The 25,105-nt window shown below is 37.6% G+C and overlaps 4 protein-coding genes across 8 annotated transcripts; 2 read left to right on the forward strand and 2 right to left on the reverse strand.

Annotated features, from left to right (window-relative positions):
* Positions 1–601: 601 nt before the first annotated feature.
* Positions 602–6,133, forward strand: LOC133715300 (synaptotagmin-3-like). Of its 2 annotated transcripts, none has more exons than XM_062141743.1 (12): positions 602–980; positions 1,555–1,653; positions 1,756–1,806; positions 1,877–2,000; positions 2,351–2,469; positions 2,570–2,671; positions 2,763–2,837; positions 2,951–3,027; positions 3,225–3,474; positions 4,070–4,444; positions 4,933–5,061; positions 5,156–6,131. In XM_062141743.1, the coding sequence occupies exons 1-12, from the start codon at positions 870–872 to the stop codon at positions 5,282–5,284; spliced, it is 1,641 nt and encodes a 546-aa protein (XP_061997727.1). In that variant the 5' UTR covers positions 602–869; the 3' UTR covers positions 5,285–6,131. The 2 variants fall into 2 exon arrangements, with proteins under 2 accessions (XP_061997727.1, XP_061997728.1); XM_062141744.1 differs by lacking the exon at positions 602–980 and adding an exon at positions 1,010–1,146 and having other exon boundaries at positions 5,156–6,133.
* Positions 6,134–12,463: 6,330 nt separating this feature from the next.
* On the forward strand, positions 12,464–16,625 carry LOC133713984 (E3 ubiquitin-protein ligase WAV3-like). 2 transcript variants are annotated; one of them, XM_062140003.1, is made up of 2 exons: positions 12,464–13,254; positions 14,310–16,625. In XM_062140003.1, the coding sequence occupies exons 1-2, from the start codon at positions 13,027–13,029 to the stop codon at positions 16,236–16,238; spliced, it is 2,157 nt and encodes a 718-aa protein (XP_061995987.1). In that variant the 5' UTR covers positions 12,464–13,026; the 3' UTR covers positions 16,239–16,625. The 2 variants fall into 2 exon arrangements, with proteins under 2 accessions (XP_061995987.1, XP_061995986.1); XM_062140002.1 differs by having other exon boundaries at positions 12,467–13,254; positions 14,307–16,625.
* Positions 16,626–17,375: 750 nt separating this feature from the next.
* LOC133713985 (uncharacterized) lies at positions 17,376–19,358 on the reverse strand. Of its 2 annotated transcripts, XM_062140005.1 has the most exons (3): positions 19,212–19,358; positions 17,659–17,995; positions 17,376–17,570 (listed from the first exon to the last, which is right to left on the reverse strand). In XM_062140005.1, exons 2-3 carry the CDS (start codon positions 17,941–17,943, stop codon positions 17,493–17,495), a joined length of 363 nt encoding a protein of 120 aa, XP_061995989.1. In that variant the 5' UTR covers positions 17,944–17,995; positions 19,212–19,358; the 3' UTR covers positions 17,376–17,492. The 2 variants fall into 2 exon arrangements, with proteins under 2 accessions (XP_061995989.1, XP_061995988.1); XM_062140004.1 differs by lacking the exon at positions 19,212–19,358 and having other exon boundaries at positions 17,659–18,070.
* A 2,259-nt stretch (positions 19,359–21,617) lies between these two features.
* LOC133715235 (large ribosomal RNA subunit accumulation protein YCED homolog 1, chloroplastic) lies at positions 21,618–24,504 on the reverse strand. Of its 2 annotated transcripts, none has more exons than XM_062141652.1 (3): positions 24,366–24,504; positions 23,098–23,829; positions 21,618–22,112 (listed from the first exon to the last, which is right to left on the reverse strand). In XM_062141652.1, the coding sequence occupies exons 2-3, from the start codon at positions 23,667–23,669 to the stop codon at positions 21,701–21,703; spliced, it is 984 nt and encodes a 327-aa protein (XP_061997636.1). In that variant the 5' UTR covers positions 23,670–23,829; positions 24,366–24,504; the 3' UTR covers positions 21,618–21,700. The 2 variants fall into 2 exon arrangements, with proteins under 2 accessions (XP_061997636.1, XP_061997638.1); XM_062141654.1 differs by having other exon boundaries at positions 23,098–23,506; positions 24,366–24,493.
* Between the last annotated feature and the right edge of the window lie 601 nt (positions 24,505–25,105).

A 25,105-nucleotide genomic window follows, 5' to 3' on the forward strand; every position in this document is an offset into this window, starting at 1 on the left:
TTGTGTGATATATTGTTAGAGAAAAACATCTTACTAATAAACTGAAAACTAGTTGGTAGTTTTTTTTTTTTTTTGAATAAATGGATGGTGCGGCTACCCTTGATTAATGAAACTATCAAATACAAGGGGGGACATTGAGCCTAAATCCCTGATTACACTAAGCATCTAGAGAACATGCAGAAATAATATCAAGAGTCTTGTTGGTAGCTCTCTTTATGTCCATTTGATTTATTGACAATTAAAACGAGCAACAATGTACTATATGGAAAAACAAATTAAGACTAGAACACAATAAATATCCAAGATATTTTAAGTATTACATTTCATTAATAAAACATGAAATGGCAATATATCTGCATAATTATTGCAAAGGGTTCCCTTCTCTTATTGTCCCTTTCATTATTTCTTAAGAGACACCCCAACTCAATAAATAAAAATAAAATTGAATTTTGTTCTTGGGTATTTCATTTTCAAAGCCAACCTCCTTGGTTTTTTTTAATACAAAAACCAAAAAAACCTGTTTTTCAAGTGAAATTTCACCAAGAGAAAGGGTGACAATGTCATTTTGGACACTTAGAACGTTGCATTGTTCAAGACTGTAATGTACACGTAGTGACATGTGAGGCTCGGAGTCTCAGCAAAACTACAGAGCTTCCTTCGAGGCAAAGGCAGAGCCAAAGCCAATTTTGAAGCCAACCAAACGCCACCCCGTTTTTGTTCTTTGGCGCTCTTACTACTGCAACCCTTTTCATACCTCCCCAAGTTAAATCTTTTTCACTGAAAACCCATTTTCCTGAGGGCCCTTCTCAAATTTACATGAAAATTTTGCATCTTTCTGAGACACCAGTAGTGTTTGTTGGATCAGAAAGATGGGTTTTTTGGGTACTATATTAGGGGTTTTGGGTTTTGGCATTGGAAGTTTGATTGGACTGGTGGTGGGTTTCTACCTTTTCATCTATTCAGAGCCCAAAAAAGTGAAGGTAAGCTCTGTAAATGACTTGCAGCATTTCATTATTGGGTTTCTGAGATTATGCATGCAAGAATTTTATGCAAAGATCAAGTCTTGAATCTTGGATCCTGTGTTTTTTCTTGATATGTGCTGAAGTGGGTATCAATGGTGTTTGGTATCATCTGCATCTCATATGGGTATGAGAAATTTTGGTTCTTTAATTGTAATTCTAGTCTTGTATTTGAGTTCTTTGTTTGCAACCAATTTTGTAATATAGGAAGAGTTGTCATTGACTTTTTAATGTGTTTAAGCTTGAATGATGAAATCAATGTCCAATTCATGGTGTTAATTGAACCACGAGAGTCCTATATGTCTGAACTTCAAGAGGATCATATGTGGTTGTTTTTCCTTTAGTACTCTTTTTCTGGGATTTTAGTAGAATCTGGTGACGTTTTCATTTATTTATTTATTTAGCTGTCTCTTTTTGATTGTGAGTAGATTGGTTAGAGTACAATATTAAACTCTGCTAGGAAAAGTACTCTGAAGAAATTAGCAGAAATGTTTTGGTCTTAATTTGTGTAGTGCTTAAAATACTTGTGTTGCAGGACCCAGTAATCAGGCCACTACATGAACTGGAGAAAAGTAACTTGGAAGATATTCTAAATGAAATTCCATTGTGGATAAAATGCCCTGATTACGATCGAGTTAGTATCGCCATCCTATCCTTTTACATTGAACTTTTGCTCTTTCCTTCTCTAACTGCTGCTAAGAATATCTCAGTACTCATTATACGCTTCCTTGTGCAGGTAGACTGGCTAAACAAGTTTGTCTCGGATCTGTGGCCTTACCTTGACAAGGTGATAATGTAGTTTCATTTTATTTAGAAAAAAAGAAGGGTATGTGGGACTCATTTTATTTGCTGTGCAGGGAATTTGCTCAACAATAAGAAGCATGGCACAACCTATCTTTGCAGAGTACGTTGGGAAGTATCACATTGAGGCAATTGAATTCGACGAACTGAGTCTTGGAACTCTGCCACCCATAATATATGGTTAGTGTACTCACTTTAATAACATAAATGACTTTACTTATTACTTTTTGGGGGAAAAACCTATTCTAAAACTTTGTAATCTAAGATTAGTTAAATTTCATATGCAATTTGTTTGCCCTCTCAATATGCTTAAATTTTAAGACATAAGCAACAAGCATGTTGTAGTATGTGCTGCTCTATCTATTACTTCCTATGCACATTTTGGTATGTTCATCTCCACAATGGTTATACAAGTATTTGAGCATAGCATGTCAAAGTCATAGTAACAAGAAAGACTGTTTTGAATAGGGTATACCATGCATCAACCCTCATTTCTCTCATATTTTCTGGTTACCTTTTGAATCTTTCAGGTCTGAAAGTTTGCGAGACTAATGAGAAAGAACTAGTCATGGAACCGGCTTTTAGGTGGGCTGGCAACCCCAACATAGTTCTGGTGGTAAAGCTGTTGTCTCTAAGAATTAAAATCCAGGTGAGAAACTAAGGACATTTTCAAAGAGAAGACTAGGTTTATATATGTCCTGCAATGTTCATCCATTATATCCAGAACACTGATTGTGCTCTTTCTTCAGTTAGTGGATTTGCAAGTATTTGCAGCACCGCGGATAACTCTGAAGCCTCTTGTGCCAACTTTTCCATGTTTCGCAAACATTGTGGTTTCTTTATTGGAAAAGGTCTATAGAAGCATAGTTTTCTTTTCACATTTTTTTTTCCTTCTCAGTTTATGTGACATTGATAAGGTGGTATTCTGTGATCTTGTTGCAGCCACATGTAGATTTTGGGATGAACATATTGGGAGGGGACATCTTGTCCATTCCAGGCCTCTATCTGTATATTCAGGTGCTACACCAGTAATTCTTTTTTTTGGGTAGGCTTTTGGTTTCAGTCTATAAATGATCTGAATTTGGATAATTGTTAGATGATATATGCTCACTATTCTAGGTGCTTTGCAGGAGACCATCAAAAGACAAGTCGCCAGCCTCTACCTCTGGCCTCAAACACTTGATATCCCTATTCTTGATGCTTCAACGTGAGTAATTATGAGATGTATACTTGAAATACCTATATTTTCACCTACTTACATTTCATTGTGGCATGAAACAATCATCTTGAATGAGGCAGAGATGTGGAGCTGTCATAGAGATGAATAGAGAAGACTCATTTGTAGTACTCTTCTTTGAAATATTACTTTATAAAATTAATTTTCCCTTTTGAAACTTCCTGTAGAGCGGCTATAAAGAAGCCTGTTGGGATACTTCAAGTAAAGGTTGTTCGAGCGCTGAAACTTTTGAGAATGGACTTCCTTGGAACTTCGGATCCTTACGTCAAACTAAGCCTCACCGAAGATAGGTTGCCAGCAAAGAAAACCACTATTAAGATGAAATCTTTGAATCCCGAGTGGAATGAGAAGTTCAAGCTTATTGTGAAAGACCCCCATACTCAAGGACTTGAGTTACAAGTCTATGATTGGGACAAGGTTTTCCCTCACTTTTTTCTTAGAACTAAATAATCAAATTGTGATACTCAAAATCCCTTTTTTTTTTTCCTCTTTCTTTATTTCCTACAATTTAAGCCTCGTTTTCTTAGTGTTAAGGAATTTGAAATTTGTAGTTGAAAAAAGAAAAGAAAAAGGATTTTGATATTTTTCAATGATGTGATAGTATGTCCTTTTAGAAAAAGGGGAGCAAACTGCCTTTGTTCCTTTGGTCTTAGGTTGGTGTTTGTTCTAGAATCTACATCCTTAGTCTGAAGCATAGCTATTTCTCACAAATCAAGGAACTGTAATTCTTAATGTCATCAGAAGTTCAACATGCTAGTTCTCATAATTTTAGAAAAATCATGCATGCCAACGTAGGAAAGTTCAGCAGAACTTCTTGTCGCCTATATACATTAATTTTTTTTACCATTCTGCTCTGTAACGGTGAATCCTTATAAGTCACTAGTACTCATTCTTTGTCTCCATGAGTTCTTAATTTTTCTCCCTGTGGTAAGCTGTAGAAGAGTTAGTAATTTTTGGCATTTGTAGACAAGGTTTAAATTGAGGTGGATCTTCTTTTCTGTGTTCTTCACAGGTTGGCAGACATGACAGATTGGGAATGCAGCTAATTCCCTTACAAGTGCTAACACCTGGGGAGACAAAGGAATTTGTGCTGGATTTGGTCAAGAACACAAATCTTAACGATCCTCAAAACAAGAAGCGTAGAGGACAACTTGTGGTGGAGCTTACTTATGTTCCTTTAAAATCAGATAGCCTTACATTGAATGGACCTGATGGTGGATATGGGAGAACTGAAAGTGGAATTAGCAAGTCATCAGATAGTGGCAAAACCCTGGATGAAGCGGGTTTCCTATCAGTGATGATCGTGGGAGCTGAGGAAGTAGAAGGGAAGCATCACAACAATCCTTATGCTGTGCTTTGCTTTAAAGGAGATGAAAAGAAAACAAAGGTGAATTTTCCCTATAATATTTATCAGCTCTTTTCATTATGTGAAGTTCACAATACAAACTTATCCAAATTAAAGTCAAAAGTAAACAGCTTTGCCACATATTCGAAGAACGCAAAACTAGGCGAGATTCTTTCAGTTGCAATTTGTCTGAGATATAGACTATATACTGCAGTAAAACCGTACCTACTTGGTGATCTTCCATAGCCTAAGTACTTCAGTTTCTTGAAATTTTAGGCTTTCTTTAAATGTCAATGTCTCGAAAGCTGATGACTTGAAGTAAATGACTCGAAGTAATGAAAAGGCTTAAAATAATTTTTATTTTTGCACTGTTCAACTTCAGCTGAACGAAAATCTGCTAACAGATGTTAGTAGATTTTAATTGGATCTTTCTTTATCATTCTTTCTTACAGTTTATCTAGTAATAACTTTTGTAACACTCTCAAGGTTAAGTTTATCTGGTGTCTTAATTTTTAGTTATTTTTTGGCAGGTGATAAAAAAATCTCGAAACCCAAGTTGGAATGAAGATTACCAATTTATGCTTGATGAACCTCCACTAAATGAGAAGATCCGTATTGAGGTCCTGAGCAAAAGCAGAGCCCTTAGTTTCAGAGCAAAGGTACAAATGTGATCATCACTATTCTCTTCTTACTGATCCACTGATCTACTCCATTTTATAATGTTTGAACTCTGCACTATCTCCTTATGCGCAGGAATCATTGGGATATGTGGAAATTAATCTCACTGATGTGGTATGCAATGGACGGATCAACCACAAGTACCATTTAATTAACTCCAAAAATGGAAAGTTGCATGTAGAGCTTAGTTGGACTAAGGCTTGAGAAATGGGGGTGAGGCAAGTGATCTCAATTGTCAGTTTCAACTGATCTTTTTAATTGTTGCTACAGGGGATTTTACAGGAGGAAATAGGAGGAAGAGAAAATACAAAGCGAGATTGTTGAATATTATACATGTTTTGACATTTCAATCTTAGACTAGTTGTTCATAGAAGAATCATCTACATTTTCATCATAAACTTTCTTGCTGTGGAATTGGAGACTTTTAGGCCAAATGGATGATTTTCTTGGTTTTGCAATTTGGGGCATTCTGGCTGGGCAGGAAGCTTTCTCTTTTCAAATCCAATTCCAATTCCAAAGCTTTTGAAGTAGCCCTAGTGATTGAATTAGGGCTAAGTTGGGGCTAGTTTTAGTTAAACCATTGGCAAGTTCATAGTTAAAACTTCGTGATGAAGCTCATGGAGAGAAAATCTAGCCCAACTCAATGACGCACCCACTTTTCTTTTCCTGGAATAGGTTACAGCTAATCTCTTCTTTTTATTGGATCCCAAGTTACTCATACATGTACAGAAGCAAATACACAGACATCAATAAACTGAAAGAAAAGGAAGAAAAAGTTGGATAGCAACTAGCACAGACCCAGAATGAAAGATGAGCTTAAAGCCTTAAACATATGGACCCCTAGTGGATGCATGCATGGATTAGGTTTGACTTGTATGATCATCATCACGCATGTGACATCATAATTAAGGAAAGCTTACTGGCTATTTGTTCCCTGTAGTGGATATGCATGGTTGAAACTCCATAGAAAAAAGAGAGAAATATCCTAAAGAGTTAGCTATATAAGAGGAGAAGCATGTATCTAATAATTGGAATTTCTGCCTGATAGGAAAAGATTCTCCCAACTTTTGTATAATCTATTGTTTAAGACATGATTTGTGTTACTCTGTGACATAATCTTCTTCCCACTGAAGTAGCGTTATAAATATTCTCTAAACTCTATTTGACACAAAATTATGTGCTCCATGAAAGGGAGAACCAATATGTAGGGTCAGAAAACCTAATTCCACACTATGTGGGGTAAAACTAAGATGATTTAGTTACTTTATTTCATATAAAATTGAAAAACGAGAATCGAACGCTTAGCTAATGTAGGAGGCGGCGAAAGTTTTACCACCGCATCACTAGAGCTAGAAATTTATACAAGATAATCAGATAATGCATGATTTTGATCGACTAGTCCCAAATACAAAATGTTCATTGCCCTTAATCACTTTCACCTCTTAAGTGGGGAGCACATTAATAAGAGGAGGGATTCCCTTTGGCATACTATAATTATATTCTGTATATAAAGGTCAGCTTTCTGGTTGACTTGCCCCAGAAAGTCTGGCAAATTTAGAGGTAGTAAAGGGAATCCTATACCCTCCCAACAAAGGGATTTTTTTTTTTTTTTTTTTCATGAGGATTCCTTCTTTCTTTGTTAATGGATCTCCACTCATTGCTAGGAAAACCCTTCATTCTTTTTTCTTCCCGCTCTGCTTCTCATCACTGGCTGAGCTAGTTGTGTGAGGCATGTGTGCTCTCAAAAGGAGGGGTATGAAATGAAAAGGGGTCACTTTCTTGGTTCCTTGTTGATGTTCTCTTGTGGGGGAGAGGAATAACTTTTTGCACTCTAAAAAGCCACAGCATTTTTCTTTTGAAAGGCATTGTCTTCTGATATATGAGGGGTGCTAAAGTGGGAATAGGGAACTCCCACTCACCTCAATTCATTAGAATGATCACTAAGCTCCGCTTGCTGCTAAGTCTTTGATTTGGATTTAGTGTTTGGTAGAATGGATATGATGCTTGGACAGTTCAATGTGCACTCTCAATTTCAGCAAGCAGCTGAGCTGTCGTGTATATGGCTTTAGGGTTCTTGATGCCACAGTAGACTATTACCAAATGTTTAAAATAATGGAGATACAACATTATTCTTTCACCACTCAAAAACCCATTTGCAAACTTCCAATCCCAATCCCACTTCCCCAATTGCCCATTTGCTTATATATAGAGAACAAAGATCAGTAAGTGCCAATACTATTCCAAAGTTAATGGCCAGGAATATTTGACTCAATTTCATCTATAACAATACTTTACTGCAATCTTATTTGATTTTTCCATCTCAGGATTTTTAGTATAAATAATATATTGTTGATGGTATCAGCTTACTTAGATATCATAACAACGTTAAAATGTCTATTTTTTTTTCTAGAATATGATCTTTGAAATCTATACCCTTTCAGATTTAAAGCTTATTCTTAATGATAATATTTAGACATTGTTTATTCTTAATGATATACAGTAGATAATATCTGACTATTGATGTCTTTTTTTTTTAGTTTCTTTTTTTAAAAAAAGACATCAATAGTCAGATATTATCTACTGTATATCTCCATTACAAAGATAGATTGACACTATGTGGTGGACTGGTGGTAGAGAAGATCAGCTTCTTTAGACTCCTTTATTCCTCACAAAATGGTCCTATTACCAACACCAGCATGTTGCATGCAATGTAATATAACCTTTCTTTCCCCTCTTTAATTTTAAAGAACTTTGGACACTTTCATTGAGCCAAGATGTTCCTGATAAAGTTTTGAATCTCCTATAGTTTTAAAAGAAGGTCTAGCATAACATGACAAACTACTCAGTCAACCCGATACCAGCAGCTTTCCAAGAAGAACACATGCACCATGCAGCAGCTAGCAACATGATTGTAATTTTCAAGCACTTGTTTTTCTCGAAGAACACATGGATGCCCAAATGCCTAAATATATAGACCACTTATATTAGTCATTTAGATTCGTGAAGTCATGGAGGTTGTAGTAGTATATAGGGTTCTGTTGAAAAGTCCCAAGTGCCAGTTTTTGACCATTAAAACAATATTGAATTGAAGCAAATGCCAAGTTTGAGGATGGTGTTTGTGCATGGTTTGGTTCATCAACCAAGGTTTTGTATGCATTGAAGATTTGAATTACACACGAAACCGAGTATAAATACGATATTTAAAACAGAGATGGAGAACACCAAGATCGTTTAGGTCTAAGAGGAACATTATAAAATGGAAATTTGGTACATGTCACACTCGTATTAAGGTTTGGAAATTTGAAAAGCACTTCGATTTAGGTGGAGGTTAATTAGTTTACGATATGTTTCTACTACTAGGAAAGTTAAACATGGTTTTTTTGAAGTCCAAGATAATAATCCGTAGACATGGCCAACCCTACCTTGTCCTTCAAAGCTTCTCTCTGTTATAATAAAAGAAATGCATAATTGAGATAAAGATGGAGGAAGATACAAATAAATTATTGTAGTCCTCTAAGATGTGAATTAATGCGAGAACGAAGAATACACGAATAGAGGTTGATTGGAAGAGTCGTTAGACTAGAGGTTACACCGCTAGTTTGAGCACCGTTAAGGCTAATTTAGAGACTTTCGTTTAAATTATCATTGTTAAAGTAAAATGGAATTGCAGAGAGAATTGTCGTATTATTGATAGTAGGAGCCCTTTATATAGGGATTTACAGAGTACAAGAAAGGTAATAGAATCCGAATATAATTAGGAAATCTAGAACCTTCTCCTATTACAATTCTATGACTAAACCCTAGTTTGTAGAGGCACACATGATGTCGACATCCTTCAACACTCCCCCTTGTGCCGCTCAAACTTGGTGATGACGTTTTGATCGTTACCTCACTAAAAAATATTGTCAGGTAACAAAAACCCTGTGGGACAAAAATAACTCTGGCCGAAGGACAAAAAGAGCACAACACATCCTTCACTCTTCGAGATCGAACATGTAGACATCATACCTCCCCCTGATGTCAATATCTCCCCCTGATTGCAACAATCATGGGAGTTCGGATAACTTTTTCAATCCGATGCTCTTCACATGTTTCTCGAAGGTGGATTTAGGTAACGACTTAGTAAATAAGTCCGCTACATTATCCTCAAATCGGATTTGATTCACTTCAATCTTTAGAAGTGCTTGTTGTTGCTGATTAGGCGATATATGCTTGGTGTTGTCGCCCTTGATGAAACCTAATTTCATTTGCTCAATACAAGCTGCATTATCTTCATAAATGCATGTAGGTTCATCTGTGGTAGACTTCAACCCACAAGTTCCTCGAATGTGTCTAACTACAGACCTTAGCCATATGCATTCTCGCACGGCTTCATGTAGAGCGATAATGTCTGCATGATTTGAGGAAGTAGCAACAAGGGTATGTTTTGTAGACCTTCAAGATATCGCGGTGCTTCCCATCATCCCATGGTAAAGACATAACCTGTTTGGGAGCGACCTTTATGAGGGTCAGAGAGATACCCTACATCAGCAAAATCCATCAAAACATCATCATCGTTTTGATGTAAGGGAGGAGGATGGGTGGCCGGCGGTTTTTGCCGATCACAGCGTCTTGGACGGTGCCACTTGGGCTAATGAGATCTGTTCTCATTCTTCCGTCATTCTTTTCTCTCTGTAGGGATAGAACAAGCCCATATCTATCGTACATTTTAAGTAACGAAAGATTGTCTTTATACCAGTTCAATGGCGTTGCGTTGGTGCAGGGCTACATCTAGCCAACAAGTTCATAACAAATGAGGTGTCTGGTCTTGTATTGTGTTAAGTACAATAATGCGCCTATTGCACTTAGGTAAGACACTTCTGCCAATTAACACGTCGTCGTCATCATCCCTGAGACGAAACGTATCCCTCTTAGGGTCAAGACTATGGACGACCATGGGAGTGCATCTTTGACTTTACCAAAATGCAAAGCATTTATTGACACGGTATACAAGTTCTAAATCTAGACAAAAACGTGTTCTCCTAAGGTCCTTCATCTCAAACTCGGATTTCAAGTGTTCAGCGGTTTCCCTTAACTCTCAAGGGTTCCAATTATGTTTATCAACATAAACCGTGACAATTGCAAATCCAGAACTTGTCATGAAAACGCAAGGGCATAGTTCATCATATCTCTTCCCAATCAAGTAGTCACTTTAGTGAGCGTTTCACCCTCATTGCAAACGCGATCCATGGTCAAGAGCCACTTGATTTGGGTAAATGAAGTACACAAGACCCTTCATTATATTCCGTATCTAGATCCCCATGGAGATACGTAGTGACCACATTCGTAAGCTGATGTTCAGTTATTTGGAAACTACCAAACTGACAAGATAGTGGAGTGCAATGACATCCATTACGAGAGAATGTGTCTTCTCATAGTCGATTCTAAGGCGTTTTGTGAGAAGCCTTACGCCATAAGGTGAGATTATCATCTCTTTTTTCTCATCACGCTATCTAATGAAGACCTTTTAATGTCAAAAGGTAATAGAATCCGAATATAACTAGGAAATCTAGAACCTTCTCCTATTAAACCTCTATGACTAAACCCTAGTTTGTAGAGGCACACATGATGTCGACATCCTTCAACAATCACAAATTAGTGACAAAGAAGCGGTTGATCTTATCCTCAAGATTGACACTATTGAAGTTTTGTCACAAATATAATTTGACATCGTAGAGAGTAATTTCATCAGAGATATGGACGGATCTATTCCTAATTAAGTATGACAAACCCAAAGTAATAATTAATTGGTAAATCATTTGCTTATTTGATAACAGGTAGATAAATACTTTTTAAAATTGATTGTTCTTACAATTTCTTGTGAAATTATATTGTGCAAAAAGGATAGAAAAAAATCAATAAAGAAGAAAAGAAATTAATGAACATTCCTCTTCATGCCATGATGCTGATTTGAATTAGTTATATTTCATTTTCATGAATTATTGCCATTTCATGGGTCCTAAAAGTCAAAGATGAAAAACTTAAAAGAAATGATAGGAGCAAAGGCAGAGGGAGGAAAAACAAACACAGAAGAGAAAACAAAACAAAAGAGAAATCCAACTCATGTGATGAGATGATCTCCTAATGTCAACAGGGTTGACGAGCTGGTGATGATGATGTGCACGTGTGGCATACTTATCATCATGATCATCTGGCTGTGAAAAGACTCATCAAACCCCAGTTTGCATCATTAGAAAAATGCCACCATTTTGACTCATGCATGGACAACAATGATTCTTCATGATGAACGGTGATGATGATGATGCATAGCACAAGCACTAGGGCTCCAATTGGCCTAACCATTCATGTTCTAATGGGGTTTTTTCAAAAGGAAAAACAAAAATTATGAACAAAAGGAAAAAAAATTATGATCCAGGGCCTCTAGATGGGATTATGGCATGATCCACTCAATGGTTTTGAGTATTAGTTTATTTGGCAAAGTGAAAAAGATGTGTTCCAAGTTGAGTTAGAGAGCGAAGAAAGAGGGATTTGACAACCAGCCACTGACACTATAATATACTGCGTACATACTATTGCTAACTCCCTTTATACCTGTAGATATGAATCTATGATGATGAAGAATGTCAATGAGGATGAAAACTACAAAGGGTTCATGCTGTAAATAAAGTTTCAACTTTCAACACTTTTTTTCTTTCTAGAACTGTACTGATATAAAAGTAAAAGTTACTAATTCTTGAATTCTTTTAAGTTTATTTGTATTGCATCTCTTAATCCAACTTTGAAAATCCATCATTTAGTTATTTGCATCTCTTATACAACTCGTGAATTTTTTTGGCAAGTAATGCCATAAGATATGTTATCATATATTTCATATTTGTATTGCGGGATACGCGGTACGGTTTATATCCAAAAGAAAATGTTAGACGGCAACCATAGACCAGATCATCGTGACAAATCTTGTAGTTAGCGTTCATCCATGTCTGCAATCGCTTTCTGGATTCTTAATACATTCATCTATTGGCCAAAAGTAGTTGTTACCTTGATCTTTCTTGCAATTAATACTGAATCAACCTAGTCCATGGCTCCCTGGTATAAAATTATCGAGAGAGACTAGAGAAACCAGTCAGAAAATGCGGCATTGATTATGTGGAGAATTGTCATACAAATACTATGGACATTTTCTTCATGTTCCAGATGTCATGCAATTTATAAGGAAACTCAAAGGGAGTGAAAAACTTGGAAAAGTAGGATCTTTTTTGTTTTTTTTTTTTTTGGTCTGAGAAAAGTAGGATCCTCCATAAATGGTATTCGATGAAAATCCAAGAGATAATAATACAAAGCAAGCGCTTTTCTTTTCTGCTCTGTATTCAACCAAAACGTGCTTTTATCAGTGGCCCTTTTACCGTTCTGAACAGCTAAGCTAATCTCAAGCTCCTCTGCTACTTTACCCCCAATAATAAACCAAGGTCAACATCCTCAAAAACACACACAAGCCTCTCAAACACACCAAGCAAACCAAAGCCCATTTCTCTCTCTCTACCTATCTTGCTCTCTCTCTCTCTCTCTCTCCAATGACGGCCAAGAACGGCAAGGTGACTGGTTCTAGTCTCCTCCATGTCTCAAACCCACAAGAGGACTCAGCTCATCTCCTTTGACATTTTAAAGCCAAACCCAAGTTGTTACCGCCATTAATAATCTCTCTCTCGGTTTTCGTGTTCCCCATTTCAACTTTTCTTTAAAGCCCATTCTCTCTCTCTCTCTCTCTCTCTAGAGAAAAGAGCCAAAGCAGCTTAATATAAGCACTTTGAGATCTGGGTTTTGTCGAAGTTTCAGTCTTTATTAGCTGTCTTGTAAATTTTTCTTGAGCTTGAGGCTCAAAGTCATAGTCTTTGGGGTTCTGGGTTTTGGTTCTGAGCTTGAAATCTTGAACTGCAAAAGAAAAAAAAATGGGAAGCAAATGGAGGAAGGCAAGGATGGCACTGGGTCTGAATCTCTGTGTCTATCTTCCCAAAACACTAGAAGACTCATCTCCTTCCTCTCTGGACTCAGAAGAGAGATTGTCTGATGCTGCTCTGCTTTCACCGGCCAATTTGGGCTCATCCAGGCCCCCCACACCATCACCATCCTCTTATGGCTTGAAGCTCTCTAGAAGTGGGAGCAAATCTTCTTCCAAGGTTTGTGTTTTCATCTCATTATCAAAGATTGAAATGGATTCTTGTGCTTGTCTGTGTTTATGATTGATGGGTTGTAATAATTTTGAGCTAAACTTCAGCTAGGCTAAACTACTTATTGGTCCATGGTCTATGATTAATAGCCTTCAAAATTTACAAATCTGGCCTTTGGTTGGTGATATCAGATTTTAGCAGATTTTGGGAGCGCAATGATTTGTACATAGGGAATTATTTTAGTCATGTTAGTCTTTCCTGTTTGAGAATGAGGGTTTAATGCACAAGTCACTATCAGCGCCATTATTGTTTGCCTTGATGGTAAAAGAAGACTAAAGAGTTTACCTTTCCTTTTTCTTCTTCCCATAGAGAGAGAGGAAAAAACAAAGTGGGTTGCTTGGCCACTTGCTGGCCTCATCTCTTTGACTGTTAATTTGCAAGCTTTCTGGCTTTTAAGTTTCATCAAATATGTAAAAGTAAAGGGGAAAGTTGTATCATAAAGCAAAACCTATTATTTCCCTTTTATTGAATGAATTCAGATTGAAAGCTCAGGCTCATGGATTCTCAAAAACCATTTGAACCCAGTTTAGAATTACTTTACTAATGGTTTCTTGTTAGTCAATTTGTTCTTTTATACCCTTCAAATTACCAGTAAGTAACTTGAATTAGGGGAGGATCTTTTGATTTATTATTCTTCATTTTCAAGGGGTTAAATTGAGCAAATTTTCTGTATTGATTTCTATCATAGTTTTTGCTTCTTTCCCATAATACCCCTCATGTGTTGGATACCTAACATTGACTTTTTTCATCTAAGTAGGTCTATCAGGTTATCACTTCCATTGTCTTTTCTTTGTCTGTCGGTGTTAATTGTAAATGTTTAGTCTAGCCTGTATCAAAGGGTATCCCTTGTGACATTGTACATCAGAGATTGATAAAATGATAAGTACCCTAAAAGAATTGAAAACAAAAAAGTACTGTAGTGTGCAATTATGTGTGTATTGTGGTTGACATAGTTAATTGGTTTGCTTATACTTCTCTCTTGCACTTGTTTATGTTTTCAGCAGACTTGCTCGATATGCTTGACCAAAATGAAACAAGGAGGTGGCCATGCTTTATTCACTGCAGAATGTTCACATTCTTTTCATTTCCACTGCATTGCATCAAATGTAAAACATGGCAACCAAATCTGCCCAGTTTGTAGGGCAAAATGGAAGGAAATCCCTGTGCAAGGTCCCACTGCGGATCCTTCCCCTGGAAGGGCACCTATTAGTCCAGTAGGTTGGCCTCAAAATGATGCTTTGATGACAGTTGTTCGCCGGCTACCTCCTCCTCGAAGAGATTTGAGCCGAAGGCACATTGTGCCACTGTTTCCTCCTGCTGAGCCAGGCATATTCAATGATGATGAATCCTTGGATCACCAAACTGTGGCTGCTGAGAGAAGCTCTTCCAATAAAAATTCTGCAGATGAAAATTTTTTTAGAACAATAGAAATAAAAACATACCCTGAGGTTTCGGCTGTTTCAAAATCCAAATCTTTTGACAACTTTATGGTTTTGGTCAATCTGAAAGCGGCTGCTTCTACTACAACAGAAAATCCTAGCAGAAATCAATCCAGCTTGCCACAATTTTCTCAGAATCGTCGTGCTGCAGTAGACCTGGTCACAGTGCTTGACATCAGTGGTAGCATGGCAGGAACTAAGCTTGCATTGCTGAAACGGGCCATGGGTTTTGTAATACAGAATCTTGGCTCCAATGACAGGCTGTCAGTTATTGCCTTCTCTTCGACAGCTCGTCGCCTCTTTCCACTCCGCCGAATGACTGACACTGGACGCCAGCAGGCTCTGCAAGCTGTCAACTCTTTGGTTGCAAATGGGGGGACCAACATTGCCGAAGGCTTAAGAAAGGGTGGCAAGATATTGGAAGATCGGAGGGGAAAGAATCCTGTTGCCAGCATAATACTGTTGTCTGATGGTCAGGACACTTATACTGTCAGTGGGTCTGCGGCAAACCAAGCTCAACCAAATTATCAGTTGCTCCTCCCTTTGTCTATTCACAGTGGTGACAACACAGGCTTCCAGATTCCAGTGCATGCATTTGGGTTTGGTGCAGATCACGATGCATCATCGATGCATTCAATTTCAGAGATATCTGGAGGGACCTTTTCTTTCATTGAGACTGAAGCCGTTATCCAGGATGCATTTGCACAGTGCATTGGGGGTCTTTTGAGCGTTGTGGTACAAGAGTTGCAGGTGGAAGTGGAGTGTGTGAATACGAATGTCTGCCTTGGTTCACTAAAGGCTGGAAGTTACCCAAGTCGTGTAATGGTTGGTGGACGCAAAGGGTCTATTGATGTTGGAGATCTATATGCTGAGGAAGAGAGGGATTTTCTAGTTTCTGTTAATGTCCCAGCAGAGTTTTCTAGCAATCTAACATCATTGATCAAGGTGAGATGCATTTACAAGGATCCCTTAGCTAAAGAAATGGCAACATTAGAGAGTGAAGAAGTTGGAATTGAGAGACCTGCAGTGGCTGGACAAGTAGTAGTCTCAATAGAAGTGGACAGGCAACGTAATAGGCTCCACGCTGCTGAGGCAATGGCACAGGCACGAGCTGCAGCTGAGCGGGGAGACTTAGCTGGTGCAGCTTTAATCCTTGAAGATTGTCGAAGGGTATTGTCAGAGACCGTGTCAGCAAAATCTAATGACCGCCTGTGTGTAGCATTGGATGCCGAGCTCAAGGAAATGCAAGAGAGGATGGCAAGTAGGCATGTATACGAGGCATCTGGTAGGGCATACATTCTTTCAGGACTGAGCTCACACTCATGGCAAAGAGCAACAGCAAGAGGTGACTCCACCGACGGTTCAAGCCTTGTTCAGTCCTATCAAACCCCATCAATGGTTGAGATGCTTACTCGATCTCAGGCTATGTTGTTGGGCAGTCCATCAGCTCAGAGGCTTATCCGACCATTATGTTCACAACCGAAGCCGAGGTAATCATATAGGATTGCTGAGTACTCATCCCTCTCTCTTGATTTTGAATTTTATTTGGGTGGGGAAGATAAAAAAAAAGAGATAAGGAGAGGTTTTTTGGCTGTGATTTTGCTCCTGCCTTGTATATGTAAATCAATAAGAAAAAAGAGGACATGGTGAAATGGGTATATTGGGAAAAGGAACACTAGGTAGGGTTTATTAAGATTATGTCTTGTTTATTGTGTTGTGGGGGTGGTGTACATAAGTTTCTCTCTGAGAGAAATGGGTACAAAGTTTGTAATTGCGAGAATGGTTTGGGTGAGCTCTTCACCTAAAGTATAATGTACCTCCTCTCAATTCATTTGACAAAGTTTTGCCATTTCAATGCATGAGTAAGTGGAATTTGAAGTCCATCTGTGTGTGGATGCTTTACATGTAACAGGCATGTATGGAATGCCATCTCTGCCCTTTCAAACCAGAGAATGGGCTCGATGATATACTAGTTATTGTCAATACTCCAGAAATTTAAGGGTACATTTCACTTTCATAACCAAACATTGTTACAGAAATGCGTCACCTATTCTTGTTAAACTCCACTTCTCTCGTCTCTTCTGTCAACCCCATAAGCTCATTGCAGACTGATATTTGAAAGATTTGGTACATTCACAGCGTATAGGCTAAGCAGAAGAGGCAAAGATGAAAATCGGGAAACACAAGCGCATTCCTAAAAACACGAGGCAAATAACCGATAGGAATGAAGTGGCAAAAGTTCGCCCCTTGTACAATTACACCTACAACAGGCAACACTATATCTAAACTAGAGACACCAGCTTGAAATTTAAAACTTAAAAGAGTACCCAGTACTGATTGAATGCTACTGAAACATTGGGGTCATGGTTGGTAACTAATTTACTCCAACTTCAGTTCCTATTTGGAGCCCCAAACAATGTTGTCAGCAGCAGCTGGACCACTGTTTCAACATTTTTGGTCCTTGTCATTCCCCATTGCCCCTGTTTTGTGACTTTGTCCAATTCAACAGCTTCTGTTTTCTCTGCTACACTATGGTCCATCAACAAGTTGGTACTGACCTCTGTTTCAATTATTTCACTTGCAGCATTCACATAATTCACGGCACAAGGTAAAAAACAAGCAAAGCAGAGATAAAGCTCCTCAACCATCAAACATGGTGTCAAAACTGTTATTCATTGAAATCAGTGCCATTACAGTTACACAAACCCAACACAACTATTACAAAAAAAAACCCAACACTAACACAAACTAGTGTGACTTATCTTCATTTGGGCGCGGAATCCTCTTGTAATCGTAGTTGTTAATGTCCACCTTCTCCTGCAAAGCCTGTAAAAAAAAAACACATTACATCGAAATGAGACCACATAAGCTACAAACCCGCAATCGGGGCCATTCAGAAAAAAGCACTTGTTACCTTGAGCTCTTGGTCGAGTGAAATTTTCTTGGGGTTGTAGGCGTTTAGTGGTCCGGTTCTGGAAAGGGCTTTGCGGGTCTCGATGATCTCCCATTCCTGGTCGTCTTTGAACTTGACGATGTCTTTGCTGCCTTGGATGAGATGGGCGAGGCCGACGGCGCCGAACACGGTGAGGGAGATCATCGGAAGTCCGTACCGGATGAACGGGTGCCTCCTGCCCCATCTCTTGAACGATTTCGCCGACTCTACTTTTGCTCTGTCCACGCTTGTCATCGCTGCACTCATCCCAATCCAATCGAATTTAGGGTTTTGTTTGATGAGTGAGATTTCCCTGTTACTAAGGATTGGAGAGAAGGACAGCAAATGAGCGCGGTAGAGAAACAAACAGACCCACAACATAGTTTTTTCTTTATATATATATATATAGATCCTATCCAGAGCGGATCTCCGCTTTGAAATTAACGTGTGAAGTTCGAATTTTGGGTCACTTTTCGGTCGTATATCCACATCTTGACCGTTCAGTTTTTATGTACTAGTGTATAGATCATCTCTGTAAATTTTCAGCCTAATTGATGATCGTTAAGGTATCTAACTCGCTTAAACCAATGGACGGACTGAATCTGTCATTTTGGCTGAAAATTTGCAGAGACGATCTATACACTAGTACCTAAAAACTGAACGGTCGAGATGTGGATATGCGACCGAAAAGTGACAAAAAACTCGAACTTCACACGTTAATTTTCAAAGCGGAGCTCCGCTCTGGATAAGATATGTATATATATATATATATATACATAAAGAAAATTAAAAAAAAATCACAAATATTAGAATCCAAATTCTAATTTTACTTGAGGGATTGATGCAAGCAGAAGTCCAAAACCCAACCAAATGTGTGCCCATCACTTCCTTCCTTTCATCCATATACCAGACTCCTCAAAATTATTATAAATGCATCCTTCTTTCTCCAGTCTCTCTACCTATCTTTCTCTAATCATCATCAATCTGCTCCCCCGCTTCAAACAGAGTGTGAGTCTGATCTCTAGCTAGCTAGCCACTCAGCATATATATATGACAATAATTCATGCATGTTGTTTGGCACGACACATTTTTCTTCTTCTTCGAATTATAAGGGAATACTGAATATAAGTGAAAGAAATACCTTTGCTTAACATGAAAGGATTTATTACTTCATAAGAGGTTGACCCAATTAATATCTCCCCCTCAATCCTGTGATTCACAATCTCAACCTAAATTTTCAATCTCTTCAATTACCCACTAAAAAAATCCCAGAAATTAGAAAACCCACTTGAGTTTCCCTTACCACTGCCAGTTAATTTCACCAGAAGTTGAAATTTCCATCAGAATCAGCATTCAGGCCAACTCCCAAATCCCAAATCCCCCATTCTACACAATCAACTTCCCATTGCCTCTTTCAGCCTCATGGATCAGGGTTTGTACTTCTTTATCGACATATGCAACCAGAAATAGCTATGAACCCAGAAAAGCAAGCAATACCCATATTAGAAAAGACACAGTGCAAGAAGAAGCAATACCTCTATTGGCCTTGATGATCTTCTCCCTTCCTCTCTCTTTCTACGAAGCACAGCTTCTATCAAGCAAACCTCACTGTCTCTCGTTTTCTCTGTGTCTCCTCCCTTTTTTTGTCCCATGCTTTTTGTAATTTACGTTGTTAATGATGGGCAATTTCGGAATTGGTTATACTTATAACACGATAATAATGTAGTCTAGTGTTTATGTATGGGTTGGTACAACATTGTAGTGAAGACTATAATGAGAAAGTATTTTGCATTGTACATAATTCATGTAAACACCCTTCTTATTCTTGTTTCGACTAAGTGATGTTTGATGTGTTTTGATCGTTCTAAAAGCTAATGCCAAAATGATCGAGTCCTGAAATTTCAGCAAAAAAAATGAGCACTGAAAGTCTAAAACAATTATTAAGAACATCATATTGATCGCTTTTATTTTTCGGGCGCCAAATTGACCGGGATAAATGAGATGAGGTATTGTGGTAAATTTACCTCTAATATTTTTCATTTCTAAGTTTTTTTTTTTTTTTTAAATAAAAAAATTTCTTCTCTCCTTTTATTTAATTTCAAAAATAATATATACCATATATTAACACAAGATCTCCACACATGCAATGCAATGCGGACCTTAGCATTCCATATAGCTAGCTGCCCATAATTTCTTATAAGCATCAGGGGGTGCATGGAGACCCAGAAGGCCAGAACCAATCCCAAAGCTACATCTCTAGCCATATATATAATATGCACAATGCACTATTAGTTTAAATAAGTGAAATCTTTGGTAGGGTGTGTGTGTTTGGTGGGGTGGTAAGGCTTTGGTCTCATATATAAGAGGTCAGGAGTTCGAGCCCCATCAAGGGTGGGAATGAGGTGGGGTTTAAAAAAAAAAAAAAAAAAAAGTGAAATCTTTGGTTAAACAAATTATATTGCTCTAGTCACTAATTAGTGAAAACTACACATTCATTTATTTTGACACTCACGTGAAATTGGTGAAAGGCTACTTTAATGTCCATACCTGTCAATATTTCTTAACTGACACATACATTTTCACGTGAAATTAGTCAGAACATTGACTGTAACTTAATAAAGTTTAGTCCCTATATTGATTTTGTCGCCCAATCTATTATAAATACCGCTAAACTTCTTCCAAGATACATGAACTCTTACATAGAGATATCTCTTAAGTCATGATTTTCAATCTATTTTTTAACTGACACATACATTTTCACGTGAAATTAGTCGGAGTGTTGACTGTAACTTAATAAAATTTAGTCTCTGTATTGATTTTGTCGCCCAATCTATTATAAATACGGCATAAACTTCTTCCAACAAACATGAACTCTTATTTAGAGATATCTCTTAAGTCATGGTTTCCAAACAATTTGAGATTGTAAGTCGTTATTCTCCAGAACAGATCTTTTTATCAGACTCCGACACTCCATTCAGGAAGTTTGAACACATCCTTAATTGAACACATATGGGGTCATGGGGGTTGCATCCTTAACAAGTTAACATTATTCAAGGAAAATTAAGTTGTCTGAATAGAAACGGGTGGTATGGGAAAATTGGAGAGCAGAAGCTACTCGGTGGAGTGGTGCTCTAACTGGCCCTGGTATTCATCTTTACATTTGAGCTTTCATTTTTTTTATATGCGATCTTTACAAGGAAGCAATATTTTTGATCTAATTGTGTTTAATATTCGACAGGAAATTTGGCCCTAACTGTGTGGAGAGGGTATACGTACATCGGCCAGTTGGGCAGCCACCACTGTTCGGAGAGGTTGTGTTCCGATCAGTACTCATGCCGGCGCTGGTCCTTCAGGGCAAGGATTTGCAAAAGTATCTGGTAGATGGTTATCCGATATGGTGCAAAAAATATGACAGAAAGAAGGCTCAGCAAAGTAGACAATTAGAACCTTAGTTAGTTTTGAAAATTAATTTTATCATGTTGATTGTTGACTGGCTAGTTTTGTGCGAGGAATAATTAGTGGGATCGATCGATATTAGAATACTTAAAGAGTTTTTTGTGACCAATTTTCTGGTCACTTCTTATGGGATATGGATTGTGCGAATGGTATTGAGGATTTAACTTGTAGAATTCGCTTTATGAAATGTTCATAAAATAGATTTGAGCAGTTGCAATGTACGTTGTCCATCCAGATATGTTTATACAAATTACTGTTACACACGTAGAGTTGTAATGAAACAGACCAAGGTGAAAACCCTCGAGTTTCGTTTTAAAGATGAAACGCTGGCAGTTGCCAAATCCTCCATGAAAGAGAACTTAGTCCTATGCTAAATTTGTACCCAAAGAAGAGCCGCACACAAGTTGGTTATCTTAAAGAAATGAGTTTTGGTTTCATGTATTTAGCAAGATCTAAGAAAAAAGAACTCCAAAAACAGAAGGATATATCGAGAAATGGTAATTCTATAAGACATGAGCTTGAACAAACGTACTCGGTTGTTTTCTGAAAAATATACATGAAATTTAAGTTATTTTCGCTGCATTTGCTTCTTTAAATTTCCAAGAGGTCCAAAAGTAGTCTTCTTTACCTCCTCTTTGCCACAAATACAATTGCTAGTGTTCAAATTTTTACCACAATTGAGACACAGACCCTTGCAATTTGGATTACATGTTGCAGAGATAGTAATCTCCAGATGTACCGAGTCTCTTATGTGCTTTGAAATGTCTATTTGTTTGTCCTCAGGGCGGAAATACAGCTGATCCTCAAAATCAATTGAGTCGTCATCATCTTCCTCCCCTTGGTCACCAAATCCAGTATGAGTTTTAACCTTGTCTCCATATATCACTCCCATGTTGATGATATCAGGTTCTTCTACAGGTTCATCAGTTAGGAGAAGCGAGAAGTTGGAGAAGATGGACTCAGCTGCTGGGTCACCACACCTTTCACACAAACATGAAATGTTTTATCAGCATGGTTTTTTAATAAACAGAAATGCGGGAAAGAAATAATTACATTTTCTTTCATCTTTTACCCTTTAATTCTCAGATTTCATTACTATATCAAACTTATTTGCACCAACCTGCACACAGTTGTTTCAAAATAGAACCAACATTCCTTGGCAGGAGAGGTGAATAGATATCCTCTTATTACATCTATATTTGACTCCCTTTACCCCAATTTCAATCTAACATGTAAAGCTCATTGGCTTTCCACCTTAAGTAAACTGCTGATTTCCACCAGTGAAGCATCTGCTACCTACTTGAATGTGTTTCTACAGCTGACCTAATAGAGGTGTTATCAAATCAAACATAAATGTCAGATGGGCACACATCCTAGTCTCTAAACCAAAAGTGTCTTGTTATTAGCTAATTACAGTACTACGAGTTAAACTAACTAAACTGATTATTCCACACACAGGGATTTGACTACAACCTCCTATCTCATACATAAGAGTGTTTAGATGAAGTTTTCTTTTCCAGATATATTCACGCAGATCTAACCAACATGGGGATCAAAACAGCACTAGCAAAAGCGAATTTGACAGGTAATGAAAAATTAGCTTAAAAAATTGCAAGTGCAAAGACATGGGGCACACATCCTAGTCTCTAAACCAAAAGTGTCTTGTTATTAGCTAATTACAGGACTACTAGTCAAACCAAGGACAACTAAACTGATTATTTCACAGACAGGGATTTGACTACAACCTCCAATCTCATCCATAGAGCATTTAGATGAAGACATATTTTCTTTTCCAGATATAGTCATGCAGATCTAACCAACATGGGGATCAAAACAGCACTAGCAAAAGCGAATTTGACAGGTAATGAAAAATCAGCTTAAAAATTTTCAAGTGCAAAGACACGGGCATATCAAAAAGTGAACACAATACAGTGCTTAACAGGGAAATAAGCAATTAGTGCGTACCTGTTGCAAGTCAATGTGATAACAGTTTTGATGATCCCATCAAGCCTCAACTTCTGCTTCCTCCTTGTGATGTCAATGGAGATCTGAACTGGTGTGCCATTTGGATAATCTTTCACAGCTTTAGTGACCCGTAACCCCATCACCGAAGCCCTAGATTTGGAGACCTCTGTAGAAAGGTTTCCCAAGCCAAGCCTCTCCAATGTTGTACAGTACTCAACATGTGTTATCGAAGCGTTTCTCTTGTAAATAACAGCCCCTTCCCAGGGTGAATCTATATCTTCACCATCTTCATTTCCTTGATCACCCAAATCAAGAAAAACTGTGTCCTCATCAGTGAAGGATTGAAAATTGGGTTTTGTGCAATTGATCACAGTGGACATTGAAATACCATTTGGTTTCCTTCTCAACCCTGTATGGATATTCTCAGTAATGCCAGATGGATACTTACATTGAATAAAGGGAAAGTATGAAACTTTAGAAGCATTCTCACAAGAAGATCTTAACTTAGAAACGCTGTGTTTGTTAAAATAAGAAGAGGTGAGTATGGAGGATGAGGTTACTACGAATGACATTTTAGTATTCAAACTCTGTCAAGGCCTATAATAACTACGACAGGGAATGACGCATACTGTGAAATGGTGGATATTAACAACTATTTGTAGCCTGTAACAATATGGCCCTAATAGGATTAGTCAAGTACGAAACTCTGGAAGTGAATTGGCACAATCATATCTGCAAGAGAGTAAGAACTAGTTCAGACCAAAACGAAAACCCAGATAATAATAATCCCAGTAGAGCCAATTACACATTAAATAAACTTGGCCCATATTGAAACACCAGATAATGAAATTTTCACTGGGCAAAGTAAACTGCAGGGTGCAGTTTGAAGAAGACCCAAGAGACAAAACATGAACAACTTGCCCTAAAGATTCTTTTCAGTAATCAAAATGGGGTAAGCTGTTAAGAGAAGTCTGAAAGGAAATTCCAGCTAGGCATTTCAACAAACACCTTAGGCACAAGAAACCCAAGTCTTCTACTTTCTAACAATTTGAGATTGCTTAACACCCAGAAAAGTAGTAATCTTTCAAGTAGTTAAATAACTCCAAGCACAACAAACCCAGAAACTAAAATGAACTAAGAAGATGGAAAATCTACATAAGCATATGTGGGTAGAAAGAGAAATTAAATTACTGAAATGTGAACCCAAATGCGTGAAGAAGGCGAACAGGGAAATACGTAAGAAAAGACGGGGAGAATAGAGTACTTACAGTGACCATGAAAGCTATGTTCTTTGGTAGAACAGAGAGCTAAAAGATAAAGAGAAGGAATTAGGAATTAGGAATATGCAAAGCTTTGCTTATTTGTGCTTTAGTCCTGGTTTTCAGTCGAATTTGTTTTCAGTCTCTATTTTTTTTTTCTCTTTTTTTTTTTATACCAAAAAAAGTTACATCACAAAACCAAAAGAAAAGTCCTGAAGGCAACCAAAGTTAAGTAAATCAAAACTATTAACTAGAGCTGCTGAAGGAGGCAACTAGCTGCACATCCAAGATTGAATTTGTTTTCATCCTCTAAATACTTTGATTGATTTTAGGGTTATTATATATGAAATTTGGGATTTATCTCTACTTTGATTATATGAATGCATGATACCTGAAGTCCTGAACTCTATATATTTTTATCACAACCGGGATCCAAAGTGTTTCATTCATCTCAAATGTTACTCAACGTCAAACTTACGTTTATCTGCCATAAAAAACTGACATGTTCAATGCGCATGCCTATTTTTCATTGACAATTTCGATATTTACCACTTATAAATTAAGCCACATGCATGGTTCTTTTACTTATATGATACTTTTTCATGTTTTTGAGTCGAGCGGTTTCATTTTATCTTAATGCTTACTTCAATTTTACGCGTTACTATTATTTTAAAGCTGTAATAATTACCGAGTTCTAGTTGGTCCCGAAGTTATGATTTGTGGCATAACTCAAAACAAAGCATTGTTTC

The sequence above is a fragment of the Rosa rugosa genome, chromosome 6 (assembly GCF_958449725.1).
Source record: "Rosa rugosa chromosome 6, drRosRugo1.1, whole genome shotgun sequence".
Lineage (NCBI taxonomy): Eukaryota > Viridiplantae > Streptophyta > Magnoliopsida > Rosales > Rosaceae > Rosa > Rosa rugosa.

Excerpts from the sequence above, each read along its gene's own strand:
- LOC133713985 (XM_062140004.1), bottom strand. The coding sequence starts at position 18,057 with ATGTTGTGGGTCTGTTTGTTTCTCTACCGCGCTCATTTGCTGTCCTTC. Across the intron at positions 17,571-17,658 it reads CACTCGACCAAGAGCTCAAG|GCTTTGCAGGAGAAGGTGGA; the intron begins GTAACAAGTGCT and ends TTTTTTTTACAG.
- LOC133715235 (XM_062141652.1), bottom strand. The coding sequence starts at position 23,669 with ATGTCATTCGTAGTAACCTCATCCTCCATACTCACCTCTTCTTATTTT. Across the intron at positions 22,113-23,097 it reads ATCACATTGACTTGCAACAG|GTGTGGTGACCCAGCAGCTG; the intron begins GTACGCACTAAT and ends TTTGTGTGAAAG.
- LOC133715300 (XM_062141743.1), top strand. The coding sequence starts at position 870 with ATGGGTTTTTTGGGTACTATATTAGGGGTTTTGGGTTTTGGCATTGGA. Across the intron at positions 3,028-3,224 it reads CCTATTCTTGATGCTTCAAC|AGCGGCTATAAAGAAGCCTG; the intron begins GTGAGTAATTAT and ends AACTTCCTGTAG. Across the intron at positions 5,062-5,155 it reads CCCTTAGTTTCAGAGCAAAG|GAATCATTGGGATATGTGGA; the intron begins GTACAAATGTGA and ends CCTTATGCGCAG.
- LOC133713984 (XM_062140002.1), top strand. The coding sequence starts at position 13,027 with ATGGGAAGCAAATGGAGGAAGGCAAGGATGGCACTGGGTCTGAATCTC. Across the intron at positions 13,255-14,306 it reads GGAGCAAATCTTCTTCCAAG|CAGACTTGCTCGATATGCTT; the intron begins GTTTGTGTTTTC and ends TTATGTTTTCAG.